Below are 19,096 nucleotides of genomic sequence, written 5' to 3' on the forward strand. Positions count from 1 at the left end.
CATTTCAGAACTGCGGCCTCCAGAACTGCGAGAGAAGGCTTGTGTGTTGCCTGAAGCCACCAAGTTTGTGATTGGTGCATCAGCCCCAAGACACCCATACGACACCTGAACTCCGGGTTTGAAAAGGTCCCTAGGGCCCCAGAGCCCCCCCTGCCCACTCGTCGAGGCCTTCCTACTTCTGTTGTGCAGACTCAGACGCCGGCTCGCTCAGAAGACCCCTGCAGGCCCGGCCAACCCTGTGGCAGGAGCCTCGACGTCCCACGGAGGCCTCTGAGCCGCCAGGCCCTACAGCATGTGGTGAGGGGTGCGGAGGTGTGAGTGCCTGGACCCCCTGCCCGAGTCTGAAGGACCTTGCCCATCCTCGGTGCCCAGAGCTGTGTAGTCCAGCCCCAGGAGGCAGTCTTGGCCACCTCCCTGCCTGCAGTCCCCGCTGTTTGACTGATCATGTGTAGGCCCAGCTGTGAGGGAGGACAGCACGCTCCTCCCTCCCTGCTAAATGTCAGGGGCACTAAAAACACCACCGTCAATGTTCTGATGTTTAAATCATGCTTTGACGCACTGTTTAAAAAAATGAAAATGGGCTGGGTGCTGTGGCTCACACCTGTAATCCCCGCTTTTTCGGAAGCTGAGGCGGGTAGATCACCTGAGGTTGGGAGTTTGAGACCAGCCTGACCAACATGGTGAAACCCTGTTTCTGCTAAAAATACAAAATTAGCCAGGCGTAGTGGTGGCACATGCCTATAATCCCAGCTACTCTGGAGGCTGAGGCAGGAGAATCACTTGAACCTGGGAGGTGGAGGTTGCAGTGAGCTGAGATCACACCGCTGCACTGCAGCCTGAGCAACAGAGCAAGACTCCATCTCAAAAACAAATAAATAGATAAAATAAATAAGTAAATCAAAATGAATGCAAAATATTTGTGGTGAGCAAACTGTCAACATTTTACACATGTCGGCAGGATGAGGAGGATGAGCAGGATGAGGAGGATGAGGAGGATGAGGAGGATGAGCAGGATGAGGAGGATGAGGAGGATGAGGACGATGAGGAGGATGAGCAGGATGAGGAGGATGAGCAGGATGAGGAGGATGAGGAGGATGAGCAGGATGAGGAGGATGAGCAGGATGAGGAGGATGAGCAGGATGAGCAGGATGAGGAGGATGAGCAGGATGAGGAGGATGAGCAGGATGAGCAGGATGAGGAGGATGAGCAGGATGAGCAGGATGAGGACGATGAGGAGGATGAGCAGGATGAGGAGGATGAGGAGGATGAGCAGGATGAGGACGATGAGGAGGATGAGCAGGATGAGGAGGATGAGCAGGATGAGGAGGATTAGCAGGATGAGGAGGATGAGCAGGATGAGGAGGATGAGGAGGATGAGCAGGATGAGGAGGATGAGCAGGATGAGGATGAGGAGGATGAGGAGGATGAGCAGGATGAGGAGGATGAGCAGGATGAGGAGGATTAGCAGGATGAGGAGGCCCCCCCAGAGAACAGCTCCTCTGAAATCATAACCTTGCAGGGCAAAAGTCATTTCAAGATTTTTGGGGCATGGAGCACCCGTTGGACCCCCCTTCAGCCCTGATCCCACCTGGGACGTGTCAGGTCTGACCCTCATACACTGGGCATCTGGCTTGTGGCTCCTGAGCCCACAGGCTGGGGATGAATTCGCAGAGCCCGCAGGCGTGCCCTGGGTATGTGCTCACTCCACGAGTCTGTTAGAGGCTGAGTAGGAACTGGGAGGCCCGAAGAGGACGAAGTGACTCCTCACAGCCTGGACCGTGCACTGGAAAAACTGGCCTGGGCGGGGGGCACGGCTCCCAGGCTGGGGGGAGGATGTGGGGAAGGACCATGCTCCCAGGCCCAATTTACTCCAAAATATCAAAAGACTTACAGCCAGGAGTACTACAGGCGCAGCGGCTCACGCCTATAATCCTAGCATGTTGAGAGGCCAAGGCAGGTGGATCACCTGAGGGCAGGAGTTCGAGATCAGCCTGGCCAACACGGTGAAACCCTGCCTCTACTAAAACAGGAGGCTGAGGCAGGAGACTCACTTGAACCCAGGATGTCGAGGCTGCAGCTAGCCCAGATCATGCCACCGCACTCCAGCCTGGGCAACAGAGAGGTACTCCCTCTCAAAAGAACAAACAAACCGGAAAACTGGGAGTGCCTGGATGCTTAGTGGTAGCTGGACAAGGGCCATGGGTTGAGCAGCAGATCATCACCAGGCCTCATGGACAGCAGGATCATGTGGGTGGCGGGACCACGTGGGTGGCGGGGACGTGTGGGCAGACATGTCACCACCCTGACAGGAGCTGCCCAGCTCAACACCCACTGCAGGTCATGGCACGGAGGCTTGCGGTGTTACAGGGGATGATGCCCACGGGGCTGGACGTCCAGGGTGGGCTGCAGAGGGAAGCCCGCCACATGTTGCTGTCACCTCCACACGCCCAGCCAGTCTTCCTGTGGGAGACACACAGACCCTGGGGGACGAGCAGGAACGCAACGGGGCTCCCCCAGGCACCAGAATTGTGGGTGCCTTTCAGCTTCTCTTTCTTTCTGTCTTTCCCAGGAGTTTGACAAAGATGCACCCTTTTTGTAAGGGGTGGGCGTGGTGTAGGTTCACAGAGGCACTCTGCTTTCAACACCAGTGTACGCCGCCCAGGCGCCATGAGCCTCAGGACGACCAGTGTCACTGCTGCGTCTAACGAGGGCATGGGCTCTCCTCCTCCCATGAGGACCACCCAGGCGGGACGAGGCATGCAGAGAGCTAGCATGGCCCCTGGCACGTAGATGCTGCCCAGTAACTGGGAGATGAGAGGCTCCATTGTCGCCCCAGGCGAGTGTGGGGCACGCACCTCCTCCTTGGGTTGTGTGCCCTCCCGGGAGCCCCAGGGTACCCAGGCAGGCCTCAGCTGAGTCCAGGCCTCGGGAACCGTCCACGCAGCCCCTCCCAGGGCTGGGGGCAGGCACTTGGCCCAGCCACGTTTCTGCTGACTGGGCAGCCTTCCTCATGAGCTCATGCCTTTCCAGAGAAATCCCTTAATGCCTCCATTCTGCCGGGGGCATATATAGGGATGGCTCACCCCAGCTCTGCAGTGCCCTGCCCAGAGGCCCCCTGACTCCTGCCAGCCTCCAGGTCCCCGTGGAACCAAAGCTGAACATGGATGTGACTATCCAGCACCCCTGGTTCAAGCGCACTCTGGGGCCCTTCTACCCCAGCCGGCTGTTCGACCAGTTTTTCGGCGAGGGCCTTTTTGAGTATGACCTGCTGCCCTTCCTGTCCTCCACCATCAGCCCTTACTACCGCCAGTCCCTCTTCCGCAGCGTGCTGGACTCCGGCATCTCCGAGGTAAGACACAGCCGGCAGTGCTGGCTTTTCCTCACTGCTCACAGGGTGGTGGCCTCGAGGGATGGAGCATGATGGACTCTGGTCTTGCTCTGCCAAGCAAGTGGCCTCGCCCCATGTCGTCCCTTTGCCAAGGACAGGTGGAAGCCTGTGTCCCCACTGTGGCCACGCGGCAGAGCCTCCCATAGCATCGGGAGAGGCTGGACAAGGGGGCGGCCTGAGGCCACCCTTGTTTTCCTCCGTCAGCTCATGATCCACGTGGGGTTTGTAAGGCACTAGACACATACTGGAAACCCCAAGAGCAGCCCATCCAGGTGAGGGTGGTGGCGAACACCAGCTCCCGGGTTCCTCTGGTCTCCTGAGTCCCGGAGGCCTGGGAGCAGGTTGGGGGTCACAGTCCTGAAAACCACAGAGCAGGGGGTCCCCAGCACCACCTCCAATGAGCTCGGCCTGCCCACAGCCAGCAAAGCTCTTGCCAAGTTTACTCGGGTGCCCTGCCAAGGTCAAAAGGAGAGGCAATAGGACCCCCCAAGCCTCCTCTCTGAGCCACGGGTGAGCAGTGTGGGTCTGTAGTTTTGAGGGCCTGAGTCTCACTCAGCATCTAACAAACAGGGTCCTCCCCAGGACCGCTGTGATAGCCATCAATGCCAGGATGCAAAATGCCTCAGGGAGCCGAGGCCCAGCCAGGGCAGTGAGGGGTGTGTGGACGCGCTTGGAGAGGAAGCTGCGCCGGCTGTCAGCGGCCCGCCAAGGGTCACGGCCCACCAAGGGCGGTGACCTCATTCCACAGGCTGAGCCCAGCCAGCCAGCCAGGATTCACCAGCCAGACGACTGACTCTAATGGGCCAACCCAACCCATCATGACTTCCCCCCACACACTGTGACTAGTAGCAGCCAGCCCATAACCAGCCCACCTGTCTATAACCAGCCAAACCAGCAGCCTCTCAGCTGGCCCTGAGGGTTTGGAGATAGGTCGAGGTCGTGCCCGTCCATCCAGGAGACAGTCACAGGCCCCGTCCCACTTGGCATGTGGGAGGAGAGGCCTGCATGGGACCGAAGCGTCTCTGTCCTGATTACGGGGACCTGCTCTGTCTCCGGCAGCCCCAGCAGGGAGGCGCCCTGGGGATGGCTCCACACAGCCTGTTTGGGTTTCAGGTTCGATCCGACCGGGACAAGTTCGTCATCTTCCTGGATGTGAAGCACTTCTCCCCGGAGGATCTCACCGTGAAGGTGCAGGAGGACTTCGTGGAGATCCACGGGAAGCACAACGAGCGCCAGGTGAGCCCAGGCGCTGACGGGTGGGAGGGGGGCGAGGTAGGCGCGGCGGGCAAGGGGGTCACGGTGGGCACTACGGGGCCTGCATATCTGCACCTTCAACCCTGGGAGAGGGATGCTTTCAGGGACCCCTGAATCAGGCCTGGCTTTTCCCTTAGGGAGGGGCCATGCCCACCTGAGCACAGCCAGCCCCTCCCAGAGCCTGAGGTCACCATTCCTGGAGCAAATGTGGCTCAGGGACCCAGGTTAGGGTCCCTTCCTGGGTTGCTGCACCCAGCGTCACCAGCTCCATCCTTGTCACCTGGATGCCAGGTGGTCTTAGAAAGGAACCTGCCTGAGGGAGGCCAGCCCCCGACGGCACAGCTGCATCTGCTCGGAACGCTTTACGTGCACTGATTGACACCCTGGCCTCACAGCAGCCCTTTGAGACCTGTATCCTCCTTATGCCAGGGCACAGCTGGGGAACGAGGGGGTCCTCAGCCTGCCGGGTCCCTCAGCTAGTACCGGCAGGTGGGCCGGGAGCTTCTCCCTGCAGTCACCCTGATGCCCCGCTCTTGCTCGGGTGGAGGCCCTGGGTTTCCGTGGTTTTCAGGGAGACCAGGCACAGGAGCCCTGGTGACCTGCCTCTCCTGGCCAAGCCGGGAAGAGCTCGTGGGCTGTCACAGATGGACAGTGTCCCGCGGGGCCTGGAGAACAGAGAGGGGCCGGAAGGTAGGATGTTAGCCAATGTCTTTGTTTCTTTTGGCCGCGGTCTTCTTTCAATGGTTGGAGAAGGCAGTGCTGGGGGGTGAACCCTGACCTCCTCATGCACCGCCCCTCCCTCACCTGGGCCCGGTAAAGCCCCCACTCAGGCTTTCACCAGCACAGCCTGGAAAAGGCATCCTGAGCTCCCAGCTCTTGGTCTTTGCAGCCAGTGGAGGAGGGGTTCAGGCCAGGGAGCTGGGTCTGTGGCTTAGGCGTCCAGCGGACACGTTAGGTTGGGCCTCAGAGACCTGGGCTGGAGCAGTCCTGAGGGTCCTGGGAGGCAAAGCCTGGCTGAGGTGCAGGGCCTAGGACAGAATGATCCTGCGTTTTTGGAGTGAAGCCACGGAGCGTGAAGAGACAACCCACGCAGGGAATAGCCCGCAAGTGGCCGTGAAGCCAGGGGAGCAGGGGCGGGTGCAAATCCACACATCCCAGGGGGCCTGGCCACGGGAGGCTCTGGCTGCACCGGCCCCTGTGAGAGCCCCCGCAGGCTGGCCACCTTCTGCGGTTGGTGGGGCTGGGGGCAGCATCTCCGGCATGGGGCATGGCAGCAACTGGCGCAGCGGCCCCTCTGACTGTGCCCCCCACCCCCCCGCCCCCAGGACGACCACGGCTACATTTCCCGTGAGTTCCACCGCCGCTACCGCCTGCCGTCCAACGTAGACCAGTCGGCCCTGTCCTGCACCCTGTCCGCCGACGGCATGCTGACCTTCACTGGCCCCAAGATCCAGACTGGCCTGGACGCCACCCACGGCGAGCGAGCCATCCCCGTGTCGCGGGAGGAGAAGCCCAGCTCTGCTCCCTCGTCCTAAGCAGGCATCTCCTGGGCCGGCTCCCCCGCAGCCCCGGCCCGTGGTCGGGGGAGCACCCTAAGGGCGGGGTGTCTGTCTTCCTTTCTTCCCCGTTTCTCCTTTACACCTTCTCAGATGGAATGAGGGTTTGAGAGAGCAGCCTGGAGAGCTCAGGGTCTCAGGGTGTTCCAGACCCCTCCACCGGCCAGTGGCGGAAGTGACCGCACCTCACACTCCTTTAGATAACAGCCTGGAGGAGGGGGTGACCTCCGGCCAGGTGCTCCCACCATGAGGCAGCTTCCCTTCGCCGCGGGCTCTGCCCACACCTCCCTGGGCTTCCCTTCCGTGTGCCTGCCCTCTCGCAGCCTCTTCTCTCAGACTGTCTCCCTCCAGCCCCTCTGTGTAGTGCCTGCTGCTCTTGGGTACGTGGGTTGCCCATGAGAGTACAGCCCACGGCAGTCAATAAAGAGCAGGTGACACAAGCAACCCGCTGTCTGCTGCTGCTGTCTCCTTGGGGGCGTGAGGGGAGGGAGGGAGGACAGCGGGATCACCTGCTCCCGTTGGACCCGGTGGCCTTCGAGTGATGAGTGACAGCGTCGCCTGTGTCCCTTCCTTCTCCCGAGCTCAAGTGCCTCCCTCCACACTGAGCAGGAGAGGGCTTTGGGGGCAGAGCCTCTGACGGGAAAGGGACTGGGGAGAACTTCCGAGAGCTGGGGGCAGGAAGGGACATGGAAGGGGCCGGAGGGGATGGAAGGAGGCTGGGCTCCCTTCTCTGGCCACACTGGCATCAGGCAGAATGCCAGCACTGGCTTCCTTCTGTGGGGCCGTCCTGTTCTCTCTGGGGTCTGCCGGACCATCCTGCTGCCTTCGGGGTTGCGCTTTAAGGGCACTCATGCTCTTGCCCCGGGCAACCCGTCGCAGCCCTGAGCTGCAGGTGGCCAGCTTGCTCTGTCCCCTCCCGGGACCGGACACTGGGCCCTGGGTGTCCTGGCAGCGGCTTCACCAGACCCTGCCTTGGGGAGGGCCCTGACCACCTGGTGTGCTCACTGAGATGGGGGCCAGAGGGGACCTGAGGGGAAGCAGACACCACGCGGTGGGGGAGGAAGGGAGGGGTGGGCCCTGCCAGCCCCTCAGCCAAGTACAGCGCCCTCCACCCAGGAGGCCAGAGGCACGGTGCCCTGACGGCGCCGGCAGGACGGCAATGGGGTGCAGCCTCCCCCAAGGAGAAACCGACACGGGCTTCAAAGAGTCAGCAACGGGCGGGCGTTAGCGTGGGCTCCCACCGTGACGCCCAGTGATAGACAGCACGTGCCACAGCCAGCGAACAACACACATAACGCAACACAGACTCCACAACTCCACACCATCCACACACTCCACACACACACACAACACAGACTCCACAACTCCACACCATCCACACACTCCACACACACACAACACAGACTCCACAACTCCACACCATCCACACACTCCACACACACACACAACACAGACTCCACAACTCCACACCATCCACACACTCCACACATACACACAACACAGACTCCACAACTCCACACCATCCACACACTCCACACACACGCACACACACACACACAAAACACAGACTCCACAACTCCACACACTCCACAACTCCACATCATCCACACACTCTACCCACGCACACAACACAGACTCCACAACTCCACACCATCCACACACTCCACACACACACACAACACAGACTCCACAACTCCACACCATCCACACACTCCACACACACACACAACACAGACTACACAACTCCACACCATCCACACACACCACACACACACACACACACAACACAGACTCCACAACTCCACACCATCCACACACTCCACACACACACACACACACACAAAACACAGACTCCACAACTCCACACCATCCACACACTACACACACACACACACACACACACAAAACACAGACTCCACAACTCCACACCATCCACACACTACACACACACACACACACACACAAAACACAGACTCCACAACTCCAGACAGTCCATATACTCCACACACACACACACCACAGATTCCACAACTCCACACCATCCACACACACCACACACACACACACACATAAAACACAGACTCCATAACACAGAATCCACACACTCTACACATACACACACAACACAGACTCCACAGCTCCACACAATCCACACACTCCACACACATACACACAACACAGACTCCACAACTCCACACCATCCACACACTCTACCCACGCACACAACACAGACTCCACAACTCCACACAATCCACACGCTCTACACACACAACACAGACTCCACAGCTCCACGCAATCCACACACTCCACACACACACACAACACAGATTCCACAACACACACACACAACACACCACAGACTTCACAGCTCCACACAATCCACACACACTACACATATACACACACACACCACAGACTCCACAACTCCACACAATTCACTCACTCTACACACACATCACAGACTCCATACATACACCACACAGTCTGCACACTATGCGCACTCCACACACACCACAGACTCAACACACACACACACACCACACCACAGACTCCACACACACACCACACAGACCACACACAACACACTGTGAACACACACCACACACCACATGCATGCACACCACACACCACTCACTTCACATGCACTCCACAACATACTACACTCCACACACCACACTCACACACACCACACACCACATGCATGCACACAACACACCACTCACTTCACACATACCATAGACAACACACACACATACCCCTTAACACACCATGCACTCTGTGTATCTGTGTTCCTCCGGCCAGTCCATCTTGTGAAGAAGGGTCCTCAGTCCTGGGAGGGGCTGCCCTCAACTCTCCTCCTCATCCCTTCAGAGGGACCTGAGGGCCGTTCTGCCATTGTGTCCCCCATTGTATAGGAGGGGGTGCCCTGTGGTTGGCAACAACAATGGCCCACAGTGCTTTGGGGCTGGGGCTGGATGTGTTTTGAAAATCATGCTGTCTGGGGCTCCCTGCTCCTCCTGAGTCTGTCTCAGACCAATTGAGCAGACACAGTCTGGGGGCCACTGCAGGGAGGCGGGCCCACCCCCAACGTCTGGTGTGGCACTGGTCCTGCCGCACTGGCTGCAGAGAACGGAGCTGTCGCTCACGCCTGTGCTCTTGCTGGACTACAGGTCCTGCCTGGACCTTGTGAGGGCGAAGGGTGACTCACTGAAAATGATACGGGGTCCCACCCCCGGGACCTCAGCATGGGACTGTGTTTGGAGGTGGGGGCTTTGATGGCATTACATTGAAGTGACGTCACTGGGGTGGGCCCTGGCCTAATCTGGCCAGTATCCTTGTAAGAAGAGGAGATGAGGACAGACACACACAGGGACAACCCCGGGAGGGCGCAGGGACAACCGCGGGAGGGCGCCGGGAGGAGACGCCGTGCGCAAGCCAAGGAGAGAGGCCCCAGAGGAACCAGCCCTGTGCCCCGTGAGCTTGCACTTTGGTCTCCAGGATCCCGGAGAGGCCGTGTCTGCTGCTGAAGCCGCGGAGCTGCTGCATTCGGCCCCGAAGACGTAGCGTTTGGCTGGGCCTCGGCAGGGTCTGCGAGGCCCGTGAGTGCTCACCAGGTCCTCTTCCAGGCTCATTGCAGAGTCGCATGGAGCACCAGGGCCAGCCTGGGCCCAAGTTTCCCCTGGCTGGCAGGCCGTCTGATCTCTTCTGTTCCCCCGCCGGGTCTTCCAGCACCACAGGCTCCAGAGGGACTTGGAAGAGGTGGGGGGCTCTCGTCTCCTCTGGCCTCTGAGACGGGCAGTGTGGCCCCCCCACCTCCGGCTACACTTTCTTGGCTCTCCAATCACACCCTGCCAGGGCGGTTCTTAAGCTCAGGGGCATGGAAGGCTGGGGCCTGGGGCTGCTTCGCCTCTGGCTCCATGAGGCTGTCCACAGCCCGTCTCCTCGCCTTGCACCCACAGCCCCGCCTCCTCGCCTCGTGCCATGGGGCCAATTTTGGAGCAGCCCTCCTTGCAACTGCCAACCAGTGATTTCACTGTCATCATGGCTCCTGCCAGGTCAAGGTCACACAGACTCCCTGCAGGCACCAAGCTCACTTGGCAGCAGCCTTGTCACCTCCTTGTCCGGACAAGACAGGCTCGGGGGGCTCATGTGAGGCCCCAGCCAGCCGACGGCAAGGCCTGGAGACCTGGCTCCTGCCTGAAGCCATCTCAATGGGCCCAGGCTCAGGAGCTGCCCGTGCTGGGGCCTGGGGCTGCTTTGCACCTGAGACCCCTTCAGATTCAGCAAAGTCTGCCAGATGCCCCCACCACCCATCCCCAGGGGAGGAGGCCACACGGATATGAACTGGAATGCAGGGTGCAGCTCTGGCCATGGTGTCTGGCCACTTCCTGGAGTCTCAGCACCTGCCAAGTCTCCCTGATGGCGGCTCCCGCCCCACACGGGCCCCGTGGACTGCTGTTGGGAGAGCTTCTGAGGCCAGGACGATGCCTGCTCCCCCCACCTCCTTTCCAAGCTCACCTCCGCCTACCCGGTGCCCAGCCTCCTCTGTTGGCACTGCTGCCAGCTCCCTGCCCTCCAGGCCTCCCTCCCCCTCACCAGGCCCTCAGAGGGTGTCTCCCCCACTTCCCATTGCGTGGCCTGGCATCTGAGGCTCCTCTGGTCTGACGGCCCCCCTGCTCCCTGGTATGCATTCAGGCTGAAGGGGCACACCCCAGAGAGCCCGCGTGCCAGCGTCCAGCCCCATCCACTCCAGGGCACATGGCCACATGGAAAGATGGGATTGGCCAAGACTTCCCAAGCCTTCCAGGCTGGGAGAACCACCACAGCACTTTGCAAATACAGATTCCCTGACCCCGCTCACACCGGAGGACTTAGATTATGGAGGGCAGAGTCCAGTGAGATGGGCTGTGGCTGCCTCCGGGTGAGCCCTGCAATGAGGCGCACGTGGGAGATGCTGCAGGACAGCGGTGCCTCCTCAGGTGCGGGCAGCGGGGAGAGGTCACTGGAAGCTGCCTCTCCAGGCTTAGGGGCTTGGCTTCTAGATCTCCAGAGGGCTCCCCCTTGTCCCACCGCACGCGACACTTGGCCGTAGCTATGTGGCTCTGGAGTGAAAATGATCCACGCTCTCCTCTGCTCCTGTTTTCGCCTCGGGCATCACCGTCCTCAGAATCGTCATCACCACCATGAGAAGCTGCAGGAAAAGCATGAATGGAGCACCTGCTGCATGCCAGGCCCTGTGCCCGCTGCACTGGCAACGGCGATTCTCACGCAGCCTGCAGCAGCCTGTAGCCTGTTTCTATTGTTAGCTGAGGACACCCAGGTTTGGAAATGGAGTCAGCTGCCCTGTGACCCCCAGCTGGGGAGAGCTCGGGCCACGCGTTGTCTGTTTGGTCCCAAAGCCAGGACTCAGCGCCGCCGGGTGGATGATTACTGAATTGTCACATGTAAGTGAAAGTTGGGAGGCGCTGAGGAAGCCTGAGGCACTGGTCCCTTTCTGCTGGTGACCTGCTGGGTGACTGCAGGCAGATCCATCGACGCCTCTGAGTATTCGATGTCCTTCTTTGCCAGTCGGCTGAAGCTGGGGACCGAGTGCCGCCGGGAGCCTGGAGCCCCCAGCTCCTTCCAATCATCACCAGCGTGCCTAACACTCGCCACCAGGTGGCAGCAGAGGACTTGCCTGGCCGCGGAGACCTTGGCCACAGGAGACTTGTGAACAGCAGCCTTAAAGGTCACCTTCATTCAAGACAGCGGGAAGCAGCTGCAGCCAACATCCTCAGAGGACCTGGTTCCGTGGGCCTCAGGGCAGGGCGGTGTGCTGCCGAGCTGTGGGAGACCCCCGACCCCCACCCCTGGGTAGCTGGTATCCAGCAGGGCGCACTGAGATGGGACGAGCAGGCAGCAGGAGAGCTGGGGGTTGAGGGACGAGGAGCTGCTTGCTGGGGGCAGGGCGGTTTCTCTCTGCAGGGCAGGCGCCTTCCTCCCGCTCTGCCCTTGGCCTCCAGGGTGGGAGCTGAGAGAGGAGTCTCCCCTCAAGGGAGGAGCCGTGATGGGGGCTGGGCGAAGGCTGCGGCTGCCACCAGGCCTCTGTCAGTGTCAGCTCCCAGGCTACTGGGGAGGCCGGAAGGCCCTGCTCCGTGAGATTTCCTCCGAGAGCCTGAGCTGGGGACCCAGTTTGCAGGGACAGGAAAGGTGGGCGGGCCCTGAACCTGCTGTGGAGGCTGTTCCCATTAGAACCGAACAGAAGGAAAGGCACACGGGCATCTGCGCACACACACACACACACAGTATGCACACACATGCATCTGCGCACACACACAGTACACACACACATGCATCCGCACTCTCACACACACACAGTATGCACATACATGCATCGGCACTCACACACACACATCCGCGCGCACACACACAGTATGCACACACATGCATCCACTCACACACAGTACACACATACATCCACGCACACACACACAGTACTCACACACATGCATCCGCACTCACACACACACAGTATGCACATACATGCATCGGCACTCACACACACACAGTACACACACACACATCCGCGCGCACACACACAGTATGCACACACATGCATCCACTCACACACAGTACACACATACATCCACGCACACACACACAGTACTCACACACATGCATCCGCACTCACACACACACAGTATGCACATACATGCATCGGCACTCACACACACACAGTACACACACACACATCCGCGCGCACACACACAGTATGCACACACATGCATCCACTCACACACAGTACACACATACATCCACGCACACACACACAGTACTCACACACATGCATCCGCACTCACACACACACAGTATGCACATACATGCATCGGCACTCACACACACACAGTACACACACACATCCGCGCGCACACACACAGTATGCATACACATGCATCCGCACTCACACACAGTACACACACGCATGCATCCACGCACAGACACAGTACTCACACACATTCATCCGCGTGCACACACAGTACACACATGCATCCACACTCACACACACAGTATGCACACACATGCATCAGTGCACACACAGTACTCACACACATGCATCTGCGCAAACACACACACAGAACGCACACACATGCATCCGTGTACACACACAGTACACACACATTCATCAGCACAAACACACACACAGTATGCACATACATGCATCCGCACTTACACACACACATGCATCCGCACTCACACACACACAGTACACACACATGCATCCGCACTCACACACACAGTACGCACACACATGCATCAGTGCACACACACACACACAGTATGCACACACATGCATTCGCCCACACACACAGTATGCACACACATGCATCCACGCACACACACAGTGTGTACATATGCACAAAGCACACACATGCACATAGAAGCACAGTGTTCATAGTGTGCACCCACACACAACACACATGCACAACACACAAAACATGCTCACACACCACACATGCACACAAATGCACAACACACACAACATGCAAGCACATGTGTACACAACACGCACAACACACATGAATGTGGACACATGCAAACACACAGAAGCACAACACCTACACACGCACAAATGCCCACATGCACACCTGCACAAACAAGCACAGAGTCCCCAGGAACATGCACACACACACACACACACACACACACGGCACTATCACAGTCACGGCCAAGCTCTGTCTGATGGACTGTTACCTCACTGCTGGACTGCCTTCTGTGTCTGATTTGTACCTGACCGTGAGAGACTCCTCTCCACCCTCCAGCTTAGGGGAGCCCCTCCTCTGTGCTGCTCAGCAGCCTCTTTCACATCCAGCTGCCTGGGCCCTGGCATTCCTTGTGTCACCTGCAGCCCCTCATTATCTTCCCAGGACAGAGATGACATGAGGGAGGGGCTGTGCGGTGGCTCAAGGGCACCCCAAGGGTACCGGGAGGGAGGGCAGTGAGGAGGGAGGGCTCCGTATTCCGGGAGCCTGAGAGTGCTGTGCCTTTTCAGTGAGGAGAGGGGGTCCCTATTCTGGGAGCCCCTGAGTGCTGTGCTGTTACAGTGAGGAGAGGGGGTCCCTATTCTGGGACCCCGAGAGTGCTGTGCCTTTGCCTCTGCCAGGAGTGAGAAATCAATTTGAAAAGCATCCTGGCTCGAAAACGCTGCTTCTCAGAGCAGCTCCGGCCTCTGAGCAGGGCTCCCAACCACCCTGACGCAGAATTGCAGATGGCTGGCTGTTGAGGGGACAGTTCGGCCTCCAGGGAAGATACGTCAGATCTAGAGGACTAGGCTGGGAGGACAGGACACCCTGAATCCCATCTGCCATTCGCAGGAACACTGAGACCCCACGATGACCCTGGCAGTGGCTTTCTGATGGTGATAAAAGGCAGTGGCCACCCTCGGAGGAGCTGGCGGCTGACGTGTTTCTGATGGCTGGTAATGGCCGAGTGTTGGGCCTTTGGGTATGCGGGGTGGGGCTGCATGCCACACAGGAGCTGGCTCAGGGGTCCTGCCGGCACCTGCTCCATGATGACAAACCCAGTTAAGTAAGTGGGCTGTGGCCGTGTCGCCTGTGCCAGGAGCTAAGCGGGTGGGGAGCCCCAGCCCTCTCCTGAGCCCCTGTGCTCTCTCCCTCCCTGCCCCTGCCTGTGGCTGTCAGCGTGTTTCTGGGCTGCCAGCTGGAATCCAGCAGTGCTGTGGGAACTTCCCAGGGCTGCCGAGGCCAACGACCACAAGCTGATTGACTTAAAACAACAGAAATCTGCTCTGAGGCGCCAAGTCCAAAGTAGAGGTATCTTCGGGGCCGTGTTCCCTCCGAGGCTCCGAGGAACGCAGCGGTCGGGGGTGGTAGAGGCCTCCATGCTCCAGGCTCCACCTCCGCCTTCCCCTCCGTCTGCGTCCTTTCCCTCCTTAAGCGACGTCAGCCATTGGGTTTAGGGCCTGCTGGAATCCAGGACAATCCCACCTCGATTCTTCGCTTAATTACATCTGCAAAGACGGTTTTCTAAATAAGACCGCATGCCCGGGTTCGGGGGTTTGGAGCTCAGACATCTCTGGGGGACACAAAGTATGGACGACGCCCCTGAGTCCCCGTGCCCTTGCATTTGGGGCTGTTTCACATTCACCATTGTCCACGTTCCTCTCAGGCAGCCTCTGAAGTTGGCAGGACAGATACCAGCCCATTTGAAGATGAAGAAACTGAGGCCCAGAAATGTGCTGGGCCGAATGAAGAACCAGAGGTTTGGGGGGAGCCCCAGCTCAGCCACTAGCCGGGCAAGCCAGGGGCAGAGACCACGAGCTGTGGCATGAAGGGCAAGGTTGTGCGGTCCTCTGTGGGAAAATTCCGTGAACCGCTGATTTTTTGGTAAAGTGAGTCCCCTGTAACTGCATTTGTTGAAAAAAACCTACAAAAGCCCCATATGCTCCACATGCTCCTTCACCTTTTTTTTCCTTTTTTGTTTTTTGAGACGGGATCTTGCTCTGTCACCCAGGCTGGAGTGCAGTGGTATGATCTCGGCTCACGGCAACCTCGGCTTCCCAAGTTTAGGTATCCTCCCACCTTGGCCTCCCAAGTAGCTGGGACTACAGGGCCTGGCCACCACACCCGGCTCATTTTTTGTTTGTTTGTTTTTTAATAGAGATGCGGTCTCATTATGTGGCCCAGGCTGGTCTCAAACTCCTGAGCTCAAGCCATCCACCTGCCTCGGCCTCCCAAAGTGCTGGAATTACAGGTGTGAGCCACCATGCCCCAACATCCTCTGTTTGTAGGAGCTGGGTTTGTACACATCCACTTGGGGTGGTCAGGCAGGGGCCACCTCTTCTGACTCTGAGAGCCCAGTCCATATCCTAACATGAAAAGCCTGTGTTTCGTTCTAGATGTTTCCATGGCAATCCGTGCTGGCTGCTGGCAGACGACCTGATGCCTAGTGTCTGCTAATGATTCACCTATTAATAGACTCTCGGGGCAGCTGATGACCTGAGCCCAAGCGATGTCACCTGAAGGTCCCCAGACACTCTCGCCTGGACCTAGGAAATGCTGGGGCCACCTCCTGGGAAGCAGTGGCTCTGACGTTATGAGTCAGGCCCCCCACCAGGAAGATGGTCCTGGATCTCGAACCTTGCTCAGGGCACCCCAAGGCTATGTACAAAGGAGGCCTTGGCTGGGCCCTGGGCACGAAGCGGAGTCATGTTGAAGGAAGGGCCTGGAAGGAGGGGTGCTTGGGAGTCAGCGTGGGTGTGGTGTGTGGGGGCCTGTGGTTTCTGGGTGCGGCCCTGCATGCACATGGATGGATGTAGAGTCCGAAGTTAAGGGGGAGGGAAGGGGCATTTGTCAACTTGGCACCCATGTGCCCTTGGAAACCTGCCTCCTCCCCCTCATGAGGCCTTGGGTGTTGCATGGTTGGGGTGGTTTGGGTGTGGGGTCACCTACGGGGTGGCAAACGTCTCAGGAAACAGGCCCTGAGGAGCCGCAGCAGACAGAGCATTCCCCCAGGGCCTGGGGCCGTAACTCCCTTCACAGCAGAACTGGGGCCCAGCGGCCCTGCCTCTGGCCTGGGCCAAGCAGCTTGGGAGGGGGGCCTGCACCCCGAGGATGGCTTTGGGGCCCTGTTGCTGTGATGGTGGCAGCATGACATGAGGAGCCAGGCTCGCGGCAGGCACGAGAAGGCTCAGGGTGGGTGCCCACCTTGCTCTGGCGAAGGCTGGGGCCGCCCTCCTTCCTCCCTGGGGTGCTGCTCCCTTCTTCTCCAAGGCTCCCCACTGTGGGGAGGAGCCGGGGTGGCCACGGGGGCCTTGGGTGTGGGAAGGGTTCCAGTGTGGAGCTCTGCTTCGTCTCTGTTTCCATGCCTGTGAAATGGGACGCTGACTCTGCCCTAGAAGAGCCCCTTCTTCTGGCCCTCCAGGCCTCCTCCCAGCAGCAGCTGGAGGGATCCTCACACACTCTGAAGGGGCCACCCTCGGGAAATGCACTGTGGACACTTGGGCACCTCGGAACGCCCTGGGGTGTCACTCGCTCCCCAAACTCATTCTCCACTCCCTCACTGTCAGAACTCGGGGAGGGAACATTCCCGGCAGATGGGCTTGAGGTTGGAGACCCCAGCACTTGGAGGGTTTCCCGAGACACGCACGTGCTGGAGAAGCGTTTGCTCGTTTTGGAGCCATCAAGTCCCACGAGCCCTCCCACGCCAGCAGCTTCTGATGTCCCCTCTGATTCTGAGCAGAACAGAAGCTGAGTGCCGAGCCTTGAGGGTCAGTGTGACCTGTCCTGCCTCAGCCCACCATCCCATCTGCATACGGCCACCCTGGCCCTGCCCGGGGCCTTTGATGTGGTTCCTCTGGCCCGAGCGATTTTCTGCACAGCTCACTCCCTGCTGCCCGGCTGGAGCCCCGTTGCTGAGGGGCCTTCATGGAGCACCCACCTAAGGCATCACCTGCCCCGCACAGCCTCATCCGTGCTGCACCCGCACCCGCGTGCTCCCACAGATCTTACGTGAGTGGATCCACCTGTCAGTTCCCTCCCAGTAGAAAGGGAACCCCGAGGAGCCTTGGAGTGCTTCCGTTGGGTTTCCTCCTGCCTCCTCAGGAACTCACACAGAGCTGGGCACCAGGCAGGGTTTCCTGAATACTGTGGAAAGAGTGAGTGAGTGGGTGAGGTGATGGCCAGCGCCTGGGACCATGTGCCATTATGATCACTGAGAGAACAGTCTCCAACCCCCCACGGCATAAGCCTTTCCCCGGCCCAGTGGCTCTCGGCCCCAGCTGGATGTGAGAATCACGCAGGAACTGTGACCCAGCTGACGCCCAGGCCTCTCTCCACTCCACCTGGAGACCTGCAGGCCGAGTGGCTTCCCCGAAGTCATAGAGCTGCCTGGAGATTCCAGAGTTGGGGACGAAGGTTCGGTTCTGTCACTCACTTCAGTCCTCCACTGAAGTTCGGGGGCACTTAGATTGACTGACAGGTTCCGGCAGTTTCCATCAGCCATTCATGCTTAAGTGTCAACGAGTGGGGGTCTGCTTGTTTTTCCTCACACTTTGGGTGAGGTCCTCTGAGGGCATGAAACATTTTCAAGGTAGTGGGAGACAAAAGAGAGAATTTGGGAACGGGAAGTCCTTGGCGGTGAGTTTTGGAGACTGAAGTTTGGAGGCAGATGTCTGGAGCCTGTCCGGTGTCTGGAACCTGAGACTGGAGGCTGATGATGGGGCTAACAGGCAGGTGACCACGGGGTCTTGCTGGCTTGTTCTGGCCGTGGGACCCCAGTGGCCAGACTGCACTGCCTGCTCTGGGAGTGGTTTGCCTTCTTGATGACCTAGAGCAGTGGTTTTACAAGGGGGTCCCTGCGCAAGCAGCATCCACACCTGAATCTGGAGGGGGTGCCCCAGAACTGCTGGGTGGGGCCCAGTAGCCGGGTGCTCTCAGGTCCTCTCGTTGGCACTGATCCTGTGGCCTTGAACTCGGCCGTGGAAATGGCACCCTTATCCCATTTTAAGATGATGTATCTCTGCGGTGGGTGGTCCCTGAGTGCTCAGCGATGTCTCCTGTTCTCTTTGTCACTGCAGAGTTGCTGCAGAGGCAAACCCTCGCCCAGGCACCTGGAGACCGAGGAGCCACACTTCCACCTGACAGGCTGGGGCCCAGAATCCCATCCTGTAGAGGCCGGTGACCATGGGAAAGTCACAAGGTCACTGTCAGCTGGAGGCCAAAGCCGAGACCCACCAAGAGCCTGGAAAGCACTGCCCAGGAGTGAGCAGACCCTGATCTGCGCTTCCCCGGGTGAGGGGGCCATGCGGAACTTGTGTGTGTGATCTGCGCTCCCAGGGTGAGGGGGCCACGCAGAACTTGCGTGTGTGAGCGGTGGATCCAAAGCAGCAAGTGCCCTGAGT

At 59.2% G+C, this 19,096-nt stretch overlaps 1 protein-coding gene across 1 annotated transcript; it reads left to right on the forward strand.

Moving 5' to 3' along the window:
* The first annotated feature begins 3,094 nt into the window (after positions 1-3,094).
* Positions 3,095-6,642, forward strand: CRYAA (crystallin alpha A). The gene is made up of 3 exons (XM_035283000.3): positions 3,095-3,349; positions 4,502-4,624; positions 5,968-6,642. Exons 1-3 carry the CDS (start codon positions 3,161-3,163, stop codon positions 6,175-6,177), a joined length of 522 nt encoding a protein of 173 aa, XP_035138891.1. The 5' UTR covers positions 3,095-3,160; the 3' UTR covers positions 6,178-6,642.
* Positions 6,643-19,096: the final 12,454 nt, after the last annotated feature.

This window comes from Callithrix jacchus, chromosome 21, assembly GCF_049354715.1.
Source record: "Callithrix jacchus isolate 240 chromosome 21, calJac240_pri, whole genome shotgun sequence".
NCBI classification, from domain to species: Eukaryota; Metazoa; Chordata; class Mammalia; order Primates; family Cebidae; genus Callithrix; species Callithrix jacchus.